This window comes from Parastagonospora nodorum, assembly GCF_000146915.1.
Source record: "Parastagonospora nodorum SN15 chromosome Unknown scaffold_43, whole genome shotgun sequence".
Taxonomy (NCBI): Eukaryota; Fungi; Ascomycota; class Dothideomycetes; order Pleosporales; family Phaeosphaeriaceae; genus Parastagonospora; species Parastagonospora nodorum.
Window position 1 is genome coordinate 138476 of NW_001884591.1, and position 19420 is coordinate 157895.

Here is a 19420-nt window from a genome sequence, read left to right on the forward strand (position 1 = left end):
TCTTTGCGCGTGCCATTATTGTTATTCGATGTTGACTGCGGGGGTTTGCCTCAGCTCAACAGGGTATTCCCGTATGCATATCATTAGCGCAACGGGTTTGTGTAGTGGTGTAGTGTAGAAACCATAGTGTGGGTGAGAGCACGGTACCCCGCTTCCTGCATTATGACATTCTTGCAGTCTGACATCCTCACCAACTTTACATCCTGAGACATGCGAACTTCCTAAGTTTCTCAGAAACAGCAAGCGGAACCATGACTACGTCGTCGCAACCTGGTACGAGATGTGTCTTCGTCTCTGCGAATACCAAGAATTGTAGTAATCGCGCAGCGCCTAAACATCGCTCCTGGAACCAACTTCGAATGCATCAATAGAGGGGCACGAGGGGTTAAAGGCTAGGCTTTCGCCTAAGTGAATCAGGTAACATCTAGGCAAGTGTCTTCTCTTATCGCATTACGAAGTGATGTCTTAATCTTAGCTACTTAGGTATTCAAGGCAGCGAATCTAGAGCAATTTGCGCTGAAACACGCGATGGTGAAATACGTGAAGAGTTGAATATTATAAAATAATTTATTTGTAAAGTTTATAGGTCTATATAAAAGAAATATCTTTAGTGTTAAGTATTTTCAAAAGAAGCTTATATAATAAGTTAAAAGAGCTTAAAGTTAAGAGATTTACTAGTTTTGGTGTGGTCCTGGGAGACATGATGCTCAGCTTGGTAAGTAAATTCTCAAACATGCCATCGAACGCTTGCTAACGTGTCGTAGTGGTAGTGTCGTGAGTTCTGACAAGTCATCTTGGCCCAAGGTTTACTCATTGGTATCACTGAAGGCTGCATCTTCGTACCAATGATGTCACTGCTCCCAACCTACTTCAACACCAGACTCGGTCTCGCCGTAGGCATCGCGTCTTTCGGCTCTTCTCTCGGCGGCGTCATGTATCCCATCGTCCTGAGAACTTTGGTCTACGAAATTGGATTTGCTTGGGCGATCCGCGTGATCGGCTTTATGGCGCTTGCTCCGCTCATAATACCTTGTGTTGTCATGAAGGAGCGCGTCAAACCGGCTGTGAGAAAGCGCCGGCCGATGATCGATTACTCCGCTTTTACCAATGCGACTTAGATGACCTTGGTCGCTGCTACGATGATCGGCTTCGTGGCCTTGACTGTACCGTTGTTCTACACCTCATACTTTGCCTTAATACAGCGGATCACGACGCTAATATGGCCTTCCAAATAGCTCTTATGTACAACGCCGCATCCGTTTTAGGTCGCATCTTGCCAAACTTCCTGTCCGACAAGACTGGGCCGATTGACGTCATCATGCCATGCGCATCCACCACTGGGGTTCTTCTGTTCATTCTCGTAGTCCTCGATGCTGGACAAGTTGGCGGCTTTGCCGTTCTCTCGCTGCTATTGGTGTGTTCGTGGCTATCCCCGGCACCTGTTTTCCACGCTTGACCAAGCACAAAAGCATGCTCAGTACACGTGTGGGTATGTGTTTCTTCGTGTGCGCCTGTGCACTGCTGCTCGGAGGCCCTACCGCTGGCGCCATACTAGATCCACACCTAAATTCTGGCAGACCATTGAACTTCACAGGAATGTGGTGCTATGGAGGTGCAGCCGCAATGATTTCTGGGTTCCTTTACATAGTGGTTCGGTACATGCTAACTGGACCTACACTGATGGCCAAGGCATAATCGTGTTCATTGCTCGGACCTCTTTACTCTTCGCTTCAGCTGAAATCTCCGTACACGGATCTTTTCAGACGTTACATGTTACATGATAGTTCCTTGATAAGAGAAGGCTCAGCCTCCTACTAATGCCATGAATGCGCCGACTCAAAATACGAACATGATTCATACACTAGACATATCGAAGCCTATGTGGCACCATGGCCGAGCTTTCACCAGTCACTCTTCTATCATCTTGGTCGATTACGAGCTTCATACCCAAATTGATACTGCTACATTGGCTTACTGGGAAACTTCTTTGACGGCGAGTAATCTAACACTATAAAACTAAAAAATTTTTGAAGTGAAATGGCGGTGTGCGCGAGGTACAGGTGGTGGCGTACCCTGCGTTTTGATGTCCGCAAAGGGCCATTGCTGGAGGTTTTGCGATCACACAACATGCAAGCAACATCATGACCACCCCAAAGTACGGCTCATCGACAACACTGCACTCTCGTTGACAATATATCGGACTCATCGTTATCGTCCGTCGCCTTGGCAATCGTTCTTATAGGATAGAGCTCGAATGATAGACGACTCACAACCCTGATATAGATTGTGGTGCACTCTGTTCAATTTCGTGAGGGACATGTTGGCGTTTCGAAATCGCTCATGGCCCCGCCTTTTGTGCTAATATGCGGCATCATGACATCGCGGAAGAGGTACAACATAGGCCCAGACTGTACCTAGGTATCGGGTTTTGGCTGGGAGATGGTATATATCCCGCTTGTTGGAACGACATTTGAGAGCTCAGCCCGATCATCTCACACTTCAACACTATTCAAAAAATTAACTCCAGCAATTTTTCAACATGCCCGCTTCCAACAACAACGCCGCGGCCAACCAGGGCGGCAAGTCCAACACCATGAGCTCTGCTGATGCCTCGCGCATTCAGTCTACCCAGGTCAGTTGTGGTTGTAAAAATCATTAGGACTCGTTGAAACTAACTATTGCTCGCAGGCGAAGGGTGGAAAAGACATGTCTGCCGATGGCTTTGCCGCCCGCGCTCAGGGCGCCGGTGACAAGAACGCCAACGAGAAGAAGTAGAGGTTAGCTAAAAATGCGACTTGAGAACAATGGCGGGATGTGTGGTACACAGAGCTTGTGAGATTAACGACTGCGTGGACGACGCCTGAATGAATGATGGAAAGGAGGGATTACACTCATTTGAATCAAACGAATTTGTCTTCACACTTGTGGAGCTTTTCTCAATGCAGACGACCCATGTGATCTAATGCAGTCGATACCACGAGCCTTTCCTTTATGGTTTAATTTGAGTCTCGTGTCTTTCCGTTTTGACTGTGGCCAGACAGAGTACTTCTTTGCTTCTTGAACGGTGAGCGAAACGAGACAACTAGTCTCAGGCTGCGGGCGATAGCCGTGAACGCAAACGCCGAAAGCTTGTTGAGCTTCGCCTGGAATGAGATAGGGCGTACAAGGACGTATATCATATCAGGGCTAGACTCCTCATGCCGAAAAGCGATCAGATCGATCTCAGTCCACCCAGCTCTTCCATTAGCCCGCACAACGCACGAAGCAACGGTGGCCCAGTCTCCCTATCCACGTCTGGATGCGTTCCCTCAAGCAACGTGACACCTGCCTTCATGACCTGCCATGGATGCTTCATATTACATATCTCATTACTCGCCGCACCATCTTCCCGCTGCTGTACTGACGTCTTCAAAAGGATGCGAAGGCAAGGCGTCCCAGTATTCATCATTATGAACGCATCTACAGCGGACTGATTGGTGGATCTGTCATCATCCAAGAAGACTAGTGTGCTTTGATCTTGCATTGTTGCGTGTGCTGCTCGGACTGGTGTGTTTGAGCCGGTTTTACGCGCGTGGTCGTTGATCATCATACTGTATGTCCAGAGCACCATGATGGAATGGTAGATTATGAAAGAATCTTGTCCGCGGTTTTGGTAAGGAGGAATTGCACGTGCGGCATGTAGCACTTGGCCGGCGTGGGCTATGGGTTGGTCAGCGAATGTTCGTGGTAAGAGCGTGCTCTAGGACAAGTGCAATGATATGCAAGAAAATTGATCGGATCTGGAAAGCCGGATGGCACATACCTATTGCTATTCGAGCTTCTTTGGATTTGCTCCATGGCTGCAGCGCAATGTAAGCACGGTGTGCAGCCTCCTCTCCGCACTTGCCAGCAAACCGAGTGATCGCGTCCAGGTCTGCATGCAGGAACATCTGAAGAAACTGATGGAAAGCACAAGTCAACGCTGACGAGTCATTTAGTGTAAGGTTAGTGTGTCGGAGAGAATCATACAGCTTTTGCTGTCGTGACCGAGACCATAGTTGCGATGATGGATCGCTCGAATCCTGAAGTAGTATTGTTTGTTGGCATTGGTCCCAGACCTGTGATGCGAGCCCGTGGATTTGTGCTGAGCGTGCAATCTGTAAGTCGAAGTTCGCATGCAAACAGCAAATGAGTCCTTCATTCTGGAGAATGGTCCGCATCGACGGCCGCTCAGTGGGAGAGGAATTGTTCAATATACGGGCTTTCCAGATCACGGCCGATGGTGCAAGCCACAATATCTCTGAAGCTGGGAGCGGCAGCGTAAGCTCCGCGCATGAGATAAGTGGTTGACGATGGTTTATCACTGTCATGTAGATGTCGTGTTCGAAAAGGTGATAAACAAGTCGTTTGTAAGACTCGAGTTCGACCCAGCTGCGCCATCTCCTGTCGAGCTCCTCACCTTCATTGTGCATCTGGGGCAGAGTGTCAGGATATCGAACATTGTCGAATCTGCCGGCCCGCCGCAAAGCAGTGACGAGCACTTGTAAAGAGCTTTCGGCAATTTCCATCTTGCGACGAAAGCCGCAAAACGCTCCAATATCGAGCCAAAGCATCATTGCTTGAAGATATTGGAGCTCTCGCGTGGTGCTGTTGTCGTGCTCTGCGAGTTCCCTTAAAGCGACTCGCACAATTTCTTGGAGGACAAGCCCAGTCTTGTTCACCGATGGAATACCGAAACAAATGCAGCCGGCGACGACTAGTGCTGTCAGGAACTCTGGTCGAGAAGCCTCGGCGTCAAAGGTATATGGATGGATCCATGCATCTGCTTCTGTTCGTTTTGCGATGCCGACCTTGATGAGTTTGTCAAGGCAGTCCGCGGAGGGGAAGGACGAAATTGATACCTGGCTATGTGCGGTTTTTAATACAAGGTGGTAGATGCGATCCCGTCCTTGTTGCGACAAGCGACCAGGAATGACAATGCTCGAGGAGTGAGGCTGATGCGGAGACGAAGCAAGATCCACGTTTCGCTCATCTAACGTGATTCCTTCATGATCGCTAAACGCATTCTGATTGTGTTCCGGTACCCAGAACCATGGCGATCGCCTGAAGACAGCGTGTCGCCGCTTCACTGCATCGCCACTATTCGTTCCCCGAGCCTCATCAGTGATGGTACCCGCTGGTGGAGTTGCATCTGCGCAAGAGTCTAGGCGTGGTGCATTAAAGGTATCGTCAATGGCTGGAACAAAGTCGGCCCCAAATAGATCGACCTCAGTGAACCAATCAGCTTCGGGTAGCCAAGTGGTCAGATCCGGAGGTGGCTGTAGGTAGTCCATAGCCAGAAAGTCTCCATGGTCCACCATGATCTGTTCAAAAAAGTTGGGGAATGCATGCGGCTGATGAAGTGCATTTTGATAGATATCCGAGATTCCTTGATGAGCAGGTGAAACATCCATGAACGTGTTCACAGGATATATTGGATCAGTTTGTGTACCTCCTTGGGTCGTTGGATGCTCTAGAACTTGCTCGACACGCGGACTTGGAGCTGTGACTGATCCATCCTGAGCATCGTGCATGCGTGTCGTGCACTCCAGATTACGCTTCAGACATCTTTGGCAGGGTCTACAGTTGTCACATTTGACTTTTGAGATCACGCATGAGTTGCATGCTTTCGTTGCCCTTTCCACCGAACGGTTAGTGCAAACCTGGCCTTCGGCGGCATTCTTCGCATGTGTAGTGCGATGTCGTAGGAGCAGATCCCTGCAGCCAAAGCAGTCTTGTCAGCTATCTATCATGTCTAAAACCATGCGACTGCAGTGACTTCTTCATGGAGCATCTCCAATCAACAGTCTTTCTTGTAAGGACGGGACGCACTGACCTTCGGTTGAAAGCTGCTGGACACTCCTTACAACGAAACGATCTTTCATTTCGATCTGACTACGGTTAACGATGTTACTGGACGTGCCTGCTCTTTTGCCATACTCACGTGAGTCCAAGTGTCGGTTCAAGTGGTCGATCCGATCGTATGTTCGGTGACATACCTGACACTGCAGAGCACGCACATTGTTCACACTGTGCGATTCCCGGATGCGCTTGGATGGTCTGACGATCGTGTCATCGACTTCTGCTGACATTTCGAAGGTGGGCAGTGGCAGCGGCTCAAGTGGAAGAAACCTGGGGTAATTGGGGCTCACGAGGAGTGGCTTCGGAAGATGTGGGCGCACCTGACTCGCCATGAGCGGGGTGACTTCGTGTCTGGACCTTCACAACCGAAGCGGCACGATACCGCGGCAGCAAAGGCCCGCAATGTGGCCGACAGTCACAAACCATCGTGCGACGCATGGCATTCAACTAGAATATCCACAATGCACAGTTCTGAACAGCAAAGTTATGTACAGGATTGTGACAAGCTTTACGCTCAGCCCACAGCGCCAACCCCCGCTCGCGAAGTGCGCATGACCCTACAACCCCGGTATGAGCACAATTTTGCACCTCTGTAGGTCTACTGCTCGTTCGTCGTAAACCGTTCTTCGAATCGACTAAGATCTGAATAGCACAACAACTCAAAGCTTCCGCCGTGTCGTCAAGTGTTGTTTCTTGTTCGCTTTTGTATCTTGAAGTCCGCAGGTCTTTTGATGGCGATGTTATCTTCAGTGCGGTATTCCTCCAAGCTGTGGGCAGGGAAGCTTAGGATGTACCATGTCACTGATGCAAGCATTCTTCGTTGCGTAGCAAGCAGCGTTGCACTAGACTCGATTGCTCGGCGGTAGTCTCTCGGACCTATCTGCTGGTGGTTGGACAGAGGCGAAGCTGCTGGACCGGCAATATCTCCTTCCACGGTGATGATCCGGAATAGCGTTGAGGAACATGTCGCAGGACGCACGTGGCCGATAAAGCAAGACCAGTGCGGCAGAAGTAGTAAGGGTAGACGTGATAATAATTGGGGACGGCATGATTGGCACTGTTGCTGTGCCAGCAATCATTCTAGAGACTACCAAGGTATTAAGCAGTTTTCCTGAGACGGGCCAGAACAAACGCCACGAACCATTTCAGTCTAAGATCGCTGTCTGGAACATCATCTTCGGCAAATGTGGGCAGGTATCGGAATGTACGGGCAGCTTCTAAGTTTGTGGGCCTTTTGGGACGTTGCGGTCCGACTATATCAGTTTCCTAGTCAGAGTAGCCTCGCAGTGAACTTGACATTGAACATTGAACATTGAACTCGGCAGAATTGACTAGTGCAACAAACCGTAATTATGATCTCAACCACCACACACACCGCGGCCATGACGCTCAAGGCTGTCGACGATGGTGCCATGAAGATTGATGGCTCACCGACATCGTATGGCGACTGGAGAGATGATCTGGCCCGAGATGGCTACGCCGTCGTGAAGGGTGCCATTCCAAGAGAGAAGGCTGATGACTACGCGAACCGAATGTACAGTTGGCTCGAAGGCTTGTAAGTTGTGGCGTCAAGACACTGGTCTTCGGATGACTGATATCGTGACAGCAACTTGGGATTCGACCGTAATGATCTTTCCACAGTCCACAGGGACAGACTGCCGGCCATCAATGAAAAGGGCATGTGTCTCAACTATGCTGTCACTCACGAAGACTTTGCGTGGGGTGTGCGAGGCGAGCCTGGTGTCGTGGGCGCATTCGAGAAGATATACAACGACAAGGATCTCATCGTATCATTTGATGCTATTAACTTCGGGTTTCCCAAGTGAGTAACAGCTTCTTGAAGTATGCAAGAAGTTTAGCTGATCACAATGACAGTCGAACTGACATCGCTCCGAACAAGCCCTGGCCCCACCAGGACCAAGACCCGGCTAAGCCAGGTTTCAGGTGTATGCAAGGTCTCGTGAACTTGCTACCCAACGGTCCTGATGATGGTGGACTTATCGTGTGCCCCGGCGGTCACCTCCTATCTGACGAGTTCCACAAAGACATGGCCGATGAGCCACGTATCCCAGCATGGACTCCGGAGTGGTTTGGATTCACTGAGAGCGGAATGGAGTGGCTCGAAAAGAAGGGCTTGAAGTGGGTGAAGGTGTGCGCAGAGCCTGGTGATCTACTGCTATGGTGAGTATATTCTCGTGCGCCTAGACGTATTCGCGATGCTAACACAAAATAGGGACTCCCGTACACCACATTACAACCTCAGCCCAAAGACAAATCAACCACGCTTTGCCGTGTACACATGCTACATGCCTGTAGCACATGCCACCCAAGACGATCTTGTTCGAAAGAAGGATGCGTACGAGCGCTGGGTGGGCACTACCCACTGGCCCAACGCGAGGCACACTGGCTCAAATGTAGCAAAGCGGGATGGTGAGGACGATCCGCACAATCGTCATGAGCCCGTGAACAAGCCGGTGATGGACGAGCGCACATTCAAGCTCACTGGAATACCATATATCAAGGCTTAGTTTTAGTTTTAATGGAGTTTGGAGGTACATTCTGCTTGCTCGTGTTTGTGACTCTTTCCTTCCTCACCTATAGCTTTTAAGCACAAGGCATTACCCTTTTCCGCGACTTGTTCTAGAATGTGATTTTTTCTCGTGAGTAACTTTGACGAAGCTTAATGTCAGGGTTAGGGTCTGAAAAGAGGTCTCTTCCAGTGCTAGAGCATGGAGAGTCCTGTATTGACAGGCTGCATTGCTTGTGTTTATCCAGCGAAGAATCTCTCTACCAGGAGCAATGAAGGCCTTTTCGCAGTAAGGCTAAAATGACACCGCTTCCTGCAGCGGTACAAATGTTCATCCGATTTCTTCCAACTAAGAATCTAAGTAGTGCTGTTTTGCCAGTCTTCCAGAAACGCGTCCGAAGTTAGTCCATTATCTGCAAAGATATCTAACCAAATAGCATGTAGAGATCTTGGGACTACGTAGTGTCTGGTGTGACGTTTCAATCAGGAGGGGGTTAGAGTCTCGTCAAGAGGGTCCATTGCACCACCATCAACTTGATTTCAGCTCAACTATCTCATATTCATAAAACTCCATCAGACTATGTATATCTGCCTTTTCAATCATTTCAGAACCAGTCTAGACTTTAAATTTGGTGTTCTTATGACAACGTTGCGTGCCTCCGCGTCGTTCCAGATACTATTCAACGAGACATGGAGGGTTTCCCGCTGCGTTTCTTCGTGGCGAATTTTCCTGTGTACGATCTGATCTGTTTGCCAAATACGAACACTAAGATACCGATGGCACCGAAGAGGGCTGTCAAGCCAGCGTATGTGCCAAAGGATCCGTCATATCCAGAAGTCTCGATGAACTTGGCTACACCGTAGCTGGTGCCAAATGAGACAAATCCACGGAAAGCAGTGATGACGACCAAAACAGGACCAGCACGCGCAGGGTACGAGTCCAGCAGGTATGTGATCGCAGAGATATTGGCTCCGACAAAGGCGAAGTAGTAGCCCGCATTGGCGAAGACGATGACGAACCAGTGGTATTTCTCGGGATGTTGTCCTGCCTGACCATATAGTACGGCAGACACCACTCCGATGCAGATAGGAATCCAGAGCAGGAGTAGGCGGCTCTCGGGCTCGTGAACACCGCCATTGCGCCTTGCGCGCCATTTGATCACCATGTCGGAACCATTGCCAAGCAGAGGCAGCGCTACGAACGCAACAATAACCTGGCCAGCGTTGACATAAGATGCGGCATCCTGACCCCAGTTGTACGGAGGGGAAGTAACGATTTTGCCGTAAGTGGTACCGATAGCAATGTTTATGCCGCTTTCGCAACGTCAGAGATGGTGATGCAGCGTAGCGAACCTGAGACTTACATTGTTAGACCGTTGAGACAGAATGCCCAAAGCACGTTGGGGAAGAGCAGAATCTGGAACGTGTGCTGTGATGTGGGTCAGTATTCACCCGAAGTGATGCCTAACAGGAGTGGGCCAACTTACAAGGAAACCCCACATGCCCTCAGCCCAATCTGTCTCTCCTACGAACAAACGCATATCGGAGCGGAGTGTTCGAGGTTCATACCTAACAGTATCTAGCGCAGGTCTTTCGGATAGTCTCACGGGCGGTGCAATGTAGTCTACGTTCTCGTCACTCTCTGACTCGGAATATTGGCCGTAGGCTACGAGCGATCGAGGGTAGCGACTTTCTGGCACTAAGAAGATCGAGGCAACCAGTGTGGCGGCTGAAAGTCCTGCGCCAAGAATGTACCAATTAGCAGGACCGATGGCGCCAGCAAGTGGCGATGCAGCGATAATGAGGGCTGCCGAGAGCACAGTCTGAATTGCAGATTGCCACATCAGAAAGGTGCTTCGCTCGTGCATGAAGTGGATCTCCTTTTTTCAATTGTGAGCAGAAATTACAACAGTGCAGATACTTTGTTTACCTGGATCATCATAGGTACTAATGCCTCACTTTGACCAGCGGCAAGACCAAGCACCATCCTAGCACCCAAATGCCAGTTGTAATCCTTCGCGTAGGCTGCTAGGAGTGCCCCAACAATAAGTACAACGAGTGATCCAAGATATACAGGCCTGCGGCCAACTGCCAGGGCCAGAGGCGTGGCAAGGAGGCAGCCAACGCCCATGAACATAGAAGGGTAGGTCATGAGCGCTGTAATATCCGCGTAGTCTGCACCATGAGCAGCATATATGGGGATATAGAATCCGAGGAGGCCTCCGAAGCCGGATACCATGGAGAGACCGAGACTTGAGACTGATTCATAGTCAGTCAATAGTAAGACAGATAGCTGAAGTTTTACCTACAAATCGACACAAGGGAGATGAACACGATTTTCCTCCATTTGGGCAGATTCAAAGGATCTAAAACTTGTCAGATGCAATTTCAGAGAGCTTGTGATATTGTCGTATACCTCGTGGGTCAGCACTGGGGGCAGGCACAAGGTAGATGTCCTGCTCCTCAGTGAACCTCACTGTGCCCATCGTCTCCGACTGCTGGAGACCATTCTTGCCATCAGACTCATCCGCAGAGAGGCTTTCGAACCTCTCTACCGTCGAGCCCACTACCTTTTCATCCTTGCTAGTGCTCATGATGCTGTTCGGACGGTTGGAAGTCGTTGAACGACTTTGGGAAAGGGATGAATCACGAATTGAAAAAAACTAGAAAACGAACCCGCTCGCCGATACCAGAGAGCGAAGCAGTTCGAATTTCAGTCTAAAGATTAATTTTCTGGATATTTGCATCGTCTTAAAACAACCAGCATTCCATGGCGAAGTCGTGGCTTCTCAGCCATGCCAATAGCTGGCCTTAGCTGTTCCCACTGCGACCGATGCATCTGTCACTACTCAGATCGCAGCTGAACTCCACTTCCCGTAACTTTCCAAGAATCTGGAGTCAACTATGGGGAAGCGTTTGCGGGGTAACAGCACGCGGCATGAAGGCTAACGGCCGCTGCAACCCGATATGGTTTAGCGTTCGGAGAGTGGGCAGTGGCGCATGTGCATGACAAAGTCAGATCGGAACCACGATTCAAGAACAACCACTGCGGTGGAGCCTATTCCTAACGCATTGCAGCCGTTGGTAACTCCGAACATCGATCCAGGTGCCCAGATGAGACCTGGACCTTAACTATCGACCAGCTCATGGGCCTTGACTTACAGTGCGTAACATGAACGCAGAGCGCTCCGAAGGCCATCAAAGCCAGCTCTGAAATCATTACCTACTCACTTGCGTGATGAGTCGAGGGTACCCAATGCCTTGAGCACCCGAAGGCATTATAAAAGATCGTTCACATATACTTTGACATTGTTGGGGAGCGCGAATATGTTCAAAATATGTTCGATTATACGTGAACGGTTTCCAAGCAGGACAGAAATCCGTAGACTAGCCTACTGGTGCTAATTCCTCGCCGTTTCACGGACAAAATCTGGCCAGAAAACTTGACATGTCCCAAAGACCTTTTACACCACCGCGATTCCATGCCCTACGGCTCCTGCGGAATGGGCACAAAGGGCAGGATTATTCGGCTCGGGGTGTCAGGTCCTATGTGAATCCTGTGCTCACCCTTGTTCCTCTCATACTCCGGTCGCTCTGTAGAGAATGCAGTATACTCAGCAATGGCAGGGAACGAGCCGGAGACCTGTATGTGTGTTAGCTCGTGTTCAAGTAGTGTTGTATAATGCGCGAAACTTACCTGAACACTGATAGACTCTCCTGCATCAAAGTCGACACCCATCGACCAGATGCCGATCTCCAGTTTGACCACCTCGCCGGGTGTTATCATTCTCCTCAACGTCGTGTGGATGGAAGGGAAATTGCTCGTGGATCGACCCTTCTCAGGAAGGAATCTGCGATGACTAGCGCGCAGAGTGCCGACACTTCCGATGTGCAGATTTGTGCTTTGTCGGTCCTTCTCTGGAATTTCATCGATGCTCTTGATGCCTGTCGGCACTGCTGAGAAGGGAAAGCAGAGGTGCATGAGGAGTTTGCCATTTACATCGCGCTTGCGCAATATCACAAATACGTTGAGATCGTCGTGAGTTGGGCAAGACATATAGAGAACAGCTTTCGGAAGACCAATGAGTCGTGTCTTGGTCTTGAAAGTGTGAGTGAAGTCAGCAATCGATTTTGTGTCTTCAGAGTTGTACGAGACGATCTCGGAAGTGGAAGCAGGCTGCTCAGTAACGCCTGACTTTGAAAGGTAGAGTTCACGGTACTCGGTTTCAGGAATGGGGAAATCGCTAAACTCGATGTTGTCAATCGCTTCGCGGTCGCCGAACTGTAAAGCTGACCAGCGCACTTTGGGGGTGCTTTCCCAGCCGTTGTCTTCGTCCTTCAAGTAGCAATCGAAATATTTCTTGAGCTCGTCATGGGAGTGTTTGACGCAGTAAAGCTCGTACCACTCTTGATATGAACTCCATCGTATCCACTTCTTCTCATGCGGGATTTCGAGCCATCCTCTTACAGAACCCATGGTGTGAATGCTGCTGAAGTCACTTCCGCTAATGTATACTGCACACTCAATCTGCGTCATATCCGGGCGCTTGTCGGCCCAGTAGTTGTTTGAAAGCGGTTGTCGTCGGTACATCTCGGCCATATCCTCGATGCCACCATTTGGATTGTTTGTCTTGATGATAAACTTTGTGATGAGATCGAAATTCGACATGGAAAAGATACCGCCACGGCAAAACTGCTCACGGTACAAGTCTCCAGATCCTTCCCAGGGCGCAATCGCGGCAAGATGGGGTGGCCGGAGCGAGGCCACGTGCCATTGGATAATAGCGAGTGCGGAATTTCCAGCCATTCCAACTTTTCCGTTGCTCCATGGCATGGCCGCAAGTGCTTCAATGACATCATAGCAATCTTCGGCATCCTGAGAGCCCATGAGAGGAATTGATCCATCGGAGTCGCCTGTGCCTCGAGAGTCAACAGAGACGATAGCATAACCACGCGGGCACCATTCGACGGGGTCTAGGCCTTCAAACTTCTCCAGACCACTTAAAGCCTCTTTGGGCACGCAGCATTTCCACACACACATCGGTAGCATGTGGAGCGCAGAGTACTTCTTGCCATAACATGACCAGCTAACGACGGCGGGTAGCTTCTCGTCATCATTCGCATCCGCAGGTCGATAAATATCTGCGTACAACCTGCATCCGTCGCGGACCTTGATCTCAACATCGTGGTCTATCCGGATGTCGCTTTCGAGTGCTCGTCCTTCATACGGTCGAGATCCCTTCTTCACAATTTCGACTTCGCCAGGTTTGAAGCCTTGATAGTTGTTTTCGCCGAGTTCAGGCTTAGAAATGCGCTTGTAAGCGACTTGCGGCAATGGGCCCGGCATAATTGATCTGTAGTAATATGGGGTATGGGACCTCGGGATGATACGATTGTGGGAATGGATTATTCGAAAAACTCAAGACAAAGTACCAAGCTGATGTACTTCATGTGCATCAACAAGCACCAGCCCCCACCACTAAAGCTTCGGAAGCATGCCCACAACAGATTGCATCTTCGGCTAACGATTAGCGTAGCCGTTCCACATTCTAGTCGGCCCAGAACGGGTGGGAATGGACCCTGTATGGATGCCCACATCTTCCGATGTTTCGGAACTGTGGGCGATTTGCGGGGCAGGCGCTACCGATCGGTGGTCTCCACCTGGGCACACAACGACCGACCAAGAGCGACATTGAGATATCATATTAATACCAGCACCTGAAGCGATTGAGCTCAGTATACAATCTCACCAAATCTCCTACATACTTTCCCACAACATCTCTCATATTATCATACAGCAACTAAATATGGCACCTCACGTCAGAAGAGCCTCAAGCGGACACTGGCGTGGATCTCATCCAACATGATGGGAAAACCACATACGGTGACTGGCGCGACGAGTTCCACAAGTACGGCTGCGCAGTCGTGAAGAACGTCATCACACCCGAGCGTGCAGAGTACTACAAGAAGAAGCAAATCGAGTGGCTGCAATCTTTTGGCCTGGGCTTTGATCCCAACGACGAATCGACTTGGACTGCTGAACATCTTCCAGTCAGCTTCAAGGGTGGCATGTACTTTGCTTACTCCAGCACCCATGAGAAGTTTGTCTGGGAAGCCCGCACAGAACCCAAGGTTGTCGATGTCTTCACTAAGCTGTGGGGAACGGACGAGCTTCTTTGCTCTTTTGACGGCATGAACATCACCTTGCCACGACAAAAGGACCTCACTTGGAGCCCATGGCCTCACTGCGATCAGAACGAGAATCGCAAAGGAATGCAGTGTGTACAGGGCCTGTTGAATTACCAGCCAAATGGTCCAAAGGACGGTGGTTTGATCCTGATGAAGGGAAGCGCGAAGCTTTTCGACGAGTTCTTTGCGGAGAAGCGCGAGCAAGACGAGCACGAGGACAAGCCACCGCCAGAGGAGGAGATGAGGGATCTCTTCATCTTCAAAGAGGAAGACGTCAAGTGGTTCCAGGACAGGGGCTGCGTATTGCAGAAGATCAACATGGAACCTGGTGACTTGGCGAGTCGTCCTTTTCTTCTACCGCAAACTGTCGCTAACGTTTTATGAAGGTACTTTGGGACAGCAGGACCATGCATTACGCAGAGCATCCGCAAGGCGATCTCATCAGACACGTGCAGTACATCTGCATGACGCCTCGCAAGTTCGCGAAGAAGGAGGATATTGAGCTCAAGGCTAAGCTGTTCAATGACTTCCAAGGCACGACACATTGGCCTCATTGCAACATCCACAAGGCGGGTCCGCCGCTTCGTGATGGAAAGCTCTGCCCGAAGAACAGGACGGAACCTCTCGAGAAGCCTGTTATCACGGACCAGGTGTTGCGTTTAGCTGGCGCCAAAGCGTATTAATTAGTTTAAATCAATATGTCTCATTGAAAATTCAATTTCATGCGCGGCAAGTTCTATTGAGCGTGATGCGAAGGTTCAACGCATGGATATATGTAGTAATGATGCAATATTGTCACATGGGAGCTGTCATGTGTATGAACTGAAGCACCAAAATTATTTCAAAAGATGACAGTAATACACATGACCAAAGAATCTGAGGTGGGTGAGCCACAGTTGTACACCAGCCGTCCCTGTGCTTGGAGTACACCGAAATCATCACCAGACGCACGCAAATTTTACGAGGACAATTTGACAGCATTTGACAACCTAACTACAGTATTCCAACCTTGCGATAAAATTGAGCTTGGCCTGCGCAACGTCATTTTTGATGCAAAACCAATGTTCGTTCACCGATCAAATACCAAAGCCCTTAATCGACGCAAGTCGATCCAGATACTTCAGGTGCATTCAAGCCGCCGAGCCTATCCCACGTGCTCTTTGCCACTCCAATGCGCCTCTGTACATGCAATTGTAATCCATAAACTCATCCGGCCGCATCTTGACCTCCTTGCTCCCAACATCCGTTGCAGGTTTTGCCGCATCTCGGCTAAACTTTTGAATCAACGATGCGCGCTCATAACGGGCCTCGAACACCTCCTTGAGTCTTGCTTCTACCTCTTCATCACTTGGCTCTCCATCAATGTCTGCAAAGAAAGCACCAAGTGCCTCTGCATCTTCGACTGCCTGGCTACCACCTTGGCCTTGCGTTGGCAACATTGCATGTGCTGCATCACCGATCAAAATGACGCGCCCACGATGCCAGATCTCGAGCGGATCAATATCGCGCAATTGCCACAATCCTATGCTTTCTGCTTCTCGAAGCACGTCTCTAGTCCAGTCCGGGAAGTCCTTGAATGTCTCGAGCATTTTTTCTTTGTTGCCTTCAGTCACCCAGGATTGCGCACTGTCCGGATCTTCGTTCATGCGCTCGTCTGGAACGAGTCCAACAACGCTGTAGAGCGTGCCATGTCGTGCTGGTCCGGAAATCAGGCGACAGTCATGCGCTACCATCATGGATGTAAACGGATCCTCTGGCTTGATGGTATCTGCAAAGCGGGGCGCTCGCTGTCTCAGGCGTTCCGAAGACATCATCAGGCGGTAGGCAGAAGATCCTGTCGGCTTTGGTGTAATCTGTTTGCCCAGTACGGCGGTGCGCAAATTACTGTGGATACCATCTGCACCTACTATGAGATTTGCGCAGAGGACCTCTCCGTTTTGCAGTGTTACACTCCCAGTCTCGCAATCGCAGCGTGCTACCCGCGCACTTGTGCGAAGTGTGGCCGCTGGGCCATGTCGATCAGTGCTCGTTGCGACCTTCATGAGATATGAATGAAGGTCTTGTCGATGCCACATGACACGATCAGCGCCATACTGGGTTTTGGCGAGCAGTGATATTTCTCTGACCATCTTTCCCTCTGAGTTGAAGATGCGAAGGCCTTGGTCTATCATTCCTGAAGAAGCTTCGAGTAAGTCGGTCATGCCCCATGTTTGTTGCAATATCCGCGTTGCATTTGGCTGCAACGATATGGTTGCTCCGATTTCAGAACAAAATTGAGATTGCTCGAGAACAGTGACTTGTCGGTTCGAGCCTCGCAAAGCGATGGCAGCGGCTAGGCCTGCGATGCCACCGCCGACAATAATGATCTGGAAAGGGTTTGAAGTCGACATAGATTGCAGATACACAGTAGATCGCAAAGCAATGGTTTCCCGTAATGAAATCGGTGATAGGTCGGAGGAGGTGTTCCAAGACGTTTTGCTGGCTGCTTGTAGATGTCGACACACGACCGTCTGCTGTTAATTGAATCCGGCCATCGCATGCCTCCACTTCACGAACAAGACACCACCATTTGACCCGGCCCGCGGCAGGCATACGGGAAGATGCGAGCTGTTGCTCGCCATTCGACTGCGCGTGGGCGCTGAAACGATGTTCCCACCTGTCTTCGGAGTTTGCGGGGGTGGGGGCGCCCACGACTCTGTCACAAGGGACTACCGTGAGTGATACCGGTGGATCGGGAGCTCTCGAGCGTGCCAATGACAGTGCATTTTAGGGACGGCAGCACAGTCGGAACGCCAGCAATGATATTGAAAGCACCGATGGCATTTGGAAATGGTCTAAAAATGGGCGAACGATAAAAAAGGGTATTTACACACAAAATAACAAATGCTGACCTCCTAACTCGTCCGCTGTTTCTCCTGTTCCACGTCTAAGCGAACGAGTTGGGGCTCGGTGGACTCCAATGGTTGTCCTAGTTCTGCAGTAATATCTTTGGATCGCAGTTTCTTCTTCTGATCTGTCCACATCAAGTAGAAATTCCTTGCACCCCACAGTTGCGCAGCGGTGAAGATGCAGTGCAAGATTGGCGTCAAGATCTTGAAAACCAACGACCATCGATCCCATGCCCAACCCCAGAAGTATAGGACCACGATGGTCTCGACCACGGTACCAGAAAACGTCACGATCATGGCGGAGAAGAAGACCTTGCGCAAGTACTCATGGTCTTTGGGTCGCATTCGTAGGAGGATGATCGCAACATGGGGCCAAAATTCCGCAATCACGTCAAATATCCCTGAAGGTTCAATGTCAGCCACGTGAATGCCGTTAATCGGAGAGGAAGAAGCGTACCCCACAAATAACAGAGGATGAACTCAAGGGTAGCATCAGGGTGATGCTTCCAGTTGTAACTGTAGGCTACTGCTACTGCGGCAATGATGACGGAACCCATGTGGTGTGCGACAGCGACAGGAGACAATTTTGCTCGGAACATGAGCTCGAACACGTACATCGCTATGAAGACCTGGTTCAAGACGAGCAGTACTGCGCGCTGATTAGGCCCTAGCCTGAAAATCTGGCTCTTGATCACTCACCATCTCCCAAAGTCACAATCTTGGAACCGGCAAACGACTGGCTCAGACGCGGAGCAGATCCTGCGAGTACGGAAAAGAAAGGGTAGGCACCCGTGATCAGCATGACTATCTTGGCCGCGGCAGCGACATGGTGGTTGATAAACCCGCGTTTTCGGTTGTCATCGAGTTTGGTGTATATGTCGCCATAGAATCGTGGCAACAGAAAGTTTTCGAAAAAGTAGTATCGCACTAAGAAGAAGACAACAAGGGACACTGTCAGGATAAGGCCGGAATAAGGTACCAGCTTCGATATCTCCTGACTCTTCATCAGCGTAACGACAGGCCGCCGGTGATTATAATTTTCAGGGCGAATGTAGTTGTGGGGTGATAGGGTCGTCATCGTGAAGAGTGCGTGTGGTAAGTGAGCGTGCAACGAGTGCGTTACCGAACATCCTCCTGGCTTTAAAGGTCGAGCAAGCGTCACAGCCACACAAGCCTATTCGGGACTCGGCGATGTTTTCATAGGAATTCGAGGAGTACGAACCTTGGAAAATTGAATTGCGGGGCACGTACCCCAAACCAGGAGCCCTAGTGCGTTTGCTGCGGCCTGCACGGTGCTTCATCTTAGGATGTGTTACCAGGTTCGCCCCAAGGGTTCAAAACCTTGAGGCCGTACCGGTGTCAGTGGTGATGATCATGTTTGTACGGGGCTCATACACTCTCACCCGAACAATACTGGCTCAGCGTCACAGTCTATTTGTTTGTGGTGCACTGAGACAGACTCAGGTTGAATCGTCCAGAGCCGAGCTAGAGACCTAATGAGGCCGAATTCACCAGAGCCGAGCTAGAGATCTAATGAGGCCGAATTCACCAGATGGTACGATAATAGCAGTCGCTGAGGCCGCGCCACATCACAGCGGGAGCTAGTAAGGCTACAAGGCTTGTGTAAGCGTGATGTTCAGTATTGCTCAAGGAGTGAGACCTCCGTTGCTGGGTCTAGATTCTATACGCGGCCGTCGTTGGGATTGGTGCCGATATCCGTATTCACATCTTAGTTTAGCCATAGGTAAGAAGCAGAAGCCAAACGCTCTCCCAACATGACGGCTCTTCGAAACAAGGAGTGGTTCTACCCTCCTTTGTCAATTGCGCGTTGCATGTACCGTCACAGGACCGTAGGGCTATCTCTACACCTAGGCTCTTTGCTGTGTCACTGAAGTAGATCGTTTTGAGTCACACTGCGAGGATGGTGCGCTATCGT

The 19420-nt window shown here is 50.2% G+C and overlaps 10 protein-coding genes across 10 annotated transcripts; 6 read left to right on the plus strand and 4 right to left on the minus strand.

The window, feature by feature from the left end:
• Positions 1-251: 251 nt before the first annotated feature.
• On the plus strand, positions 252-1118 carry SNOG_16147 (hypothetical protein; the record flags this gene model as incomplete). Its single annotated transcript, XM_001806222.1, has 5 exons — positions 252-273; positions 317-384; positions 679-715; positions 765-774; positions 881-1118. 5 exons carry the CDS (start codon positions 252-254, stop codon positions 1116-1118), a joined length of 375 nt encoding a protein of 124 aa, XP_001806274.1.
• A 101-nt stretch (positions 1119-1219) lies between these two features.
• On the plus strand, positions 1220-1627 carry SNOG_16148 (hypothetical protein; the record flags this gene model as incomplete). Its single annotated transcript, XM_001806223.1, has 2 exons — positions 1220-1414; positions 1595-1627. 2 exons carry the CDS (start codon positions 1220-1222, stop codon positions 1625-1627), a joined length of 228 nt encoding a protein of 75 aa, XP_001806275.1.
• A 912-nt stretch (positions 1628-2539) lies between these two features.
• Positions 2540-2775, plus strand: SNOG_16149 (hypothetical protein; the record flags this gene model as incomplete). The annotated part of the gene is made up of 2 exons (XM_001806224.1): positions 2540-2632; positions 2689-2775. 2 exons carry the CDS (start codon positions 2540-2542, stop codon positions 2773-2775), a joined length of 180 nt encoding a protein of 59 aa, XP_001806276.1.
• Positions 2776-3211: 436 nt separating this feature from the next.
• Positions 3212-5903, minus strand: SNOG_16150 (hypothetical protein; the record flags this gene model as incomplete). The annotated part of the gene is made up of 4 exons (XM_001806225.1): positions 3212-3699; positions 3803-5586; positions 5682-5736; positions 5855-5903. The coding sequence occupies 4 exons, from the start codon at positions 5901-5903 to the stop codon at positions 3212-3214; spliced, it is 2376 nt and encodes a 791-aa protein (XP_001806277.1).
• A 22-nt stretch (positions 5904-5925) lies between these two features.
• On the plus strand, positions 5926-6950 carry SNOG_16151 (hypothetical protein; the record flags this gene model as incomplete). Its single annotated transcript, XM_001806226.1, has 2 exons — positions 5926-5962; positions 6118-6950. The coding sequence occupies 2 exons, from the start codon at positions 5926-5928 to the stop codon at positions 6474-6476; spliced, it is 396 nt and encodes a 131-aa protein (XP_001806278.1). The 3' UTR covers positions 6477-6950.
• Positions 6951-7161: 211 nt separating this feature from the next.
• SNOG_16152 (hypothetical protein) lies at positions 7162-8437 on the plus strand. The gene is made up of 4 exons (XM_001806227.1): positions 7162-7435; positions 7487-7702; positions 7756-8061; positions 8114-8437. Exons 1-4 carry the CDS (start codon positions 7233-7235, stop codon positions 8406-8408), a joined length of 1020 nt encoding a protein of 339 aa, XP_001806279.1. The 5' UTR covers positions 7162-7232; the 3' UTR covers positions 8409-8437.
• Positions 8438-9087: 650 nt separating this feature from the next.
• On the minus strand, positions 9088-11001 carry SNOG_16153 (hypothetical protein; the record flags this gene model as incomplete). Its single annotated transcript, XM_001806228.1, has 5 exons — positions 9088-9721; positions 9772-9836; positions 9895-10287; positions 10338-10666; positions 10839-11001. 5 exons carry the CDS (start codon positions 10999-11001, stop codon positions 9088-9090), a joined length of 1584 nt encoding a protein of 527 aa, XP_001806280.1.
• A 732-nt stretch (positions 11002-11733) lies between these two features.
• On the minus strand, positions 11734-13754 carry SNOG_16154 (hypothetical protein; the record flags this gene model as incomplete). Its single annotated transcript, XM_001806229.1, has 2 exons — positions 11734-12050; positions 12105-13754. The coding sequence occupies 2 exons, from the start codon at positions 13752-13754 to the stop codon at positions 11895-11897; spliced, it is 1806 nt and encodes a 601-aa protein (XP_001806281.1). The 3' UTR covers positions 11734-11894.
• Positions 13755-14141: 387 nt separating this feature from the next.
• Positions 14142-15314, plus strand: SNOG_16155 (hypothetical protein). Its single transcript, XM_001806230.1, has 2 exons — positions 14142-14932; positions 14983-15314. The coding sequence occupies exons 1-2, from the start codon at positions 14477-14479 to the stop codon at positions 15277-15279; spliced, it is 753 nt and encodes a 250-aa protein (XP_001806282.1). The 5' UTR covers positions 14142-14476; the 3' UTR covers positions 15280-15314.
• A 412-nt stretch (positions 15315-15726) lies between these two features.
• Positions 15727-18547, minus strand: SNOG_16157 (hypothetical protein; the record flags this gene model as incomplete). The annotated part of the gene is made up of 5 exons (XM_001806231.1): positions 18184-18547; positions 17942-18133; positions 17594-17885; positions 17138-17291; positions 15727-16962 (listed from the first exon to the last, which is right to left on the minus strand). Exons 1-5 carry the CDS (start codon positions 18488-18490, stop codon positions 15727-15729), a joined length of 2181 nt encoding a protein of 726 aa, XP_001806283.1. The 5' UTR covers positions 18491-18547.
• Positions 18548-19420: the final 873 nt, after the last annotated feature.

Coding starts and splice junctions, on each gene's coding strand:
- SNOG_16152 (XM_001806227.1), top strand. CDS start 7,233: ATGATCTCAACCACCACACACACCGCGGCCATGACGCTCAAGGCTGTC. Junction 7,703..7,755: donor ATTAACTTCGGGTTTCCCAA/GTGAGTAACAGC, acceptor TCACAATGACAG/TCGAACTGACATCGCTCCGA. Junction 8,062..8,113: donor CCTGGTGATCTACTGCTATG/GTGAGTATATTC, acceptor AACACAAAATAG/GGACTCCCGTACACCACATT.
- SNOG_16155 (XM_001806230.1), top strand. CDS start 14,477: ATGTACTTTGCTTACTCCAGCACCCATGAGAAGTTTGTCTGGGAAGCC. Junction 14,933..14,982: donor ACATGGAACCTGGTGACTTG/GCGAGTCGTCCT, acceptor CGTTTTATGAAG/GTACTTTGGGACAGCAGGAC.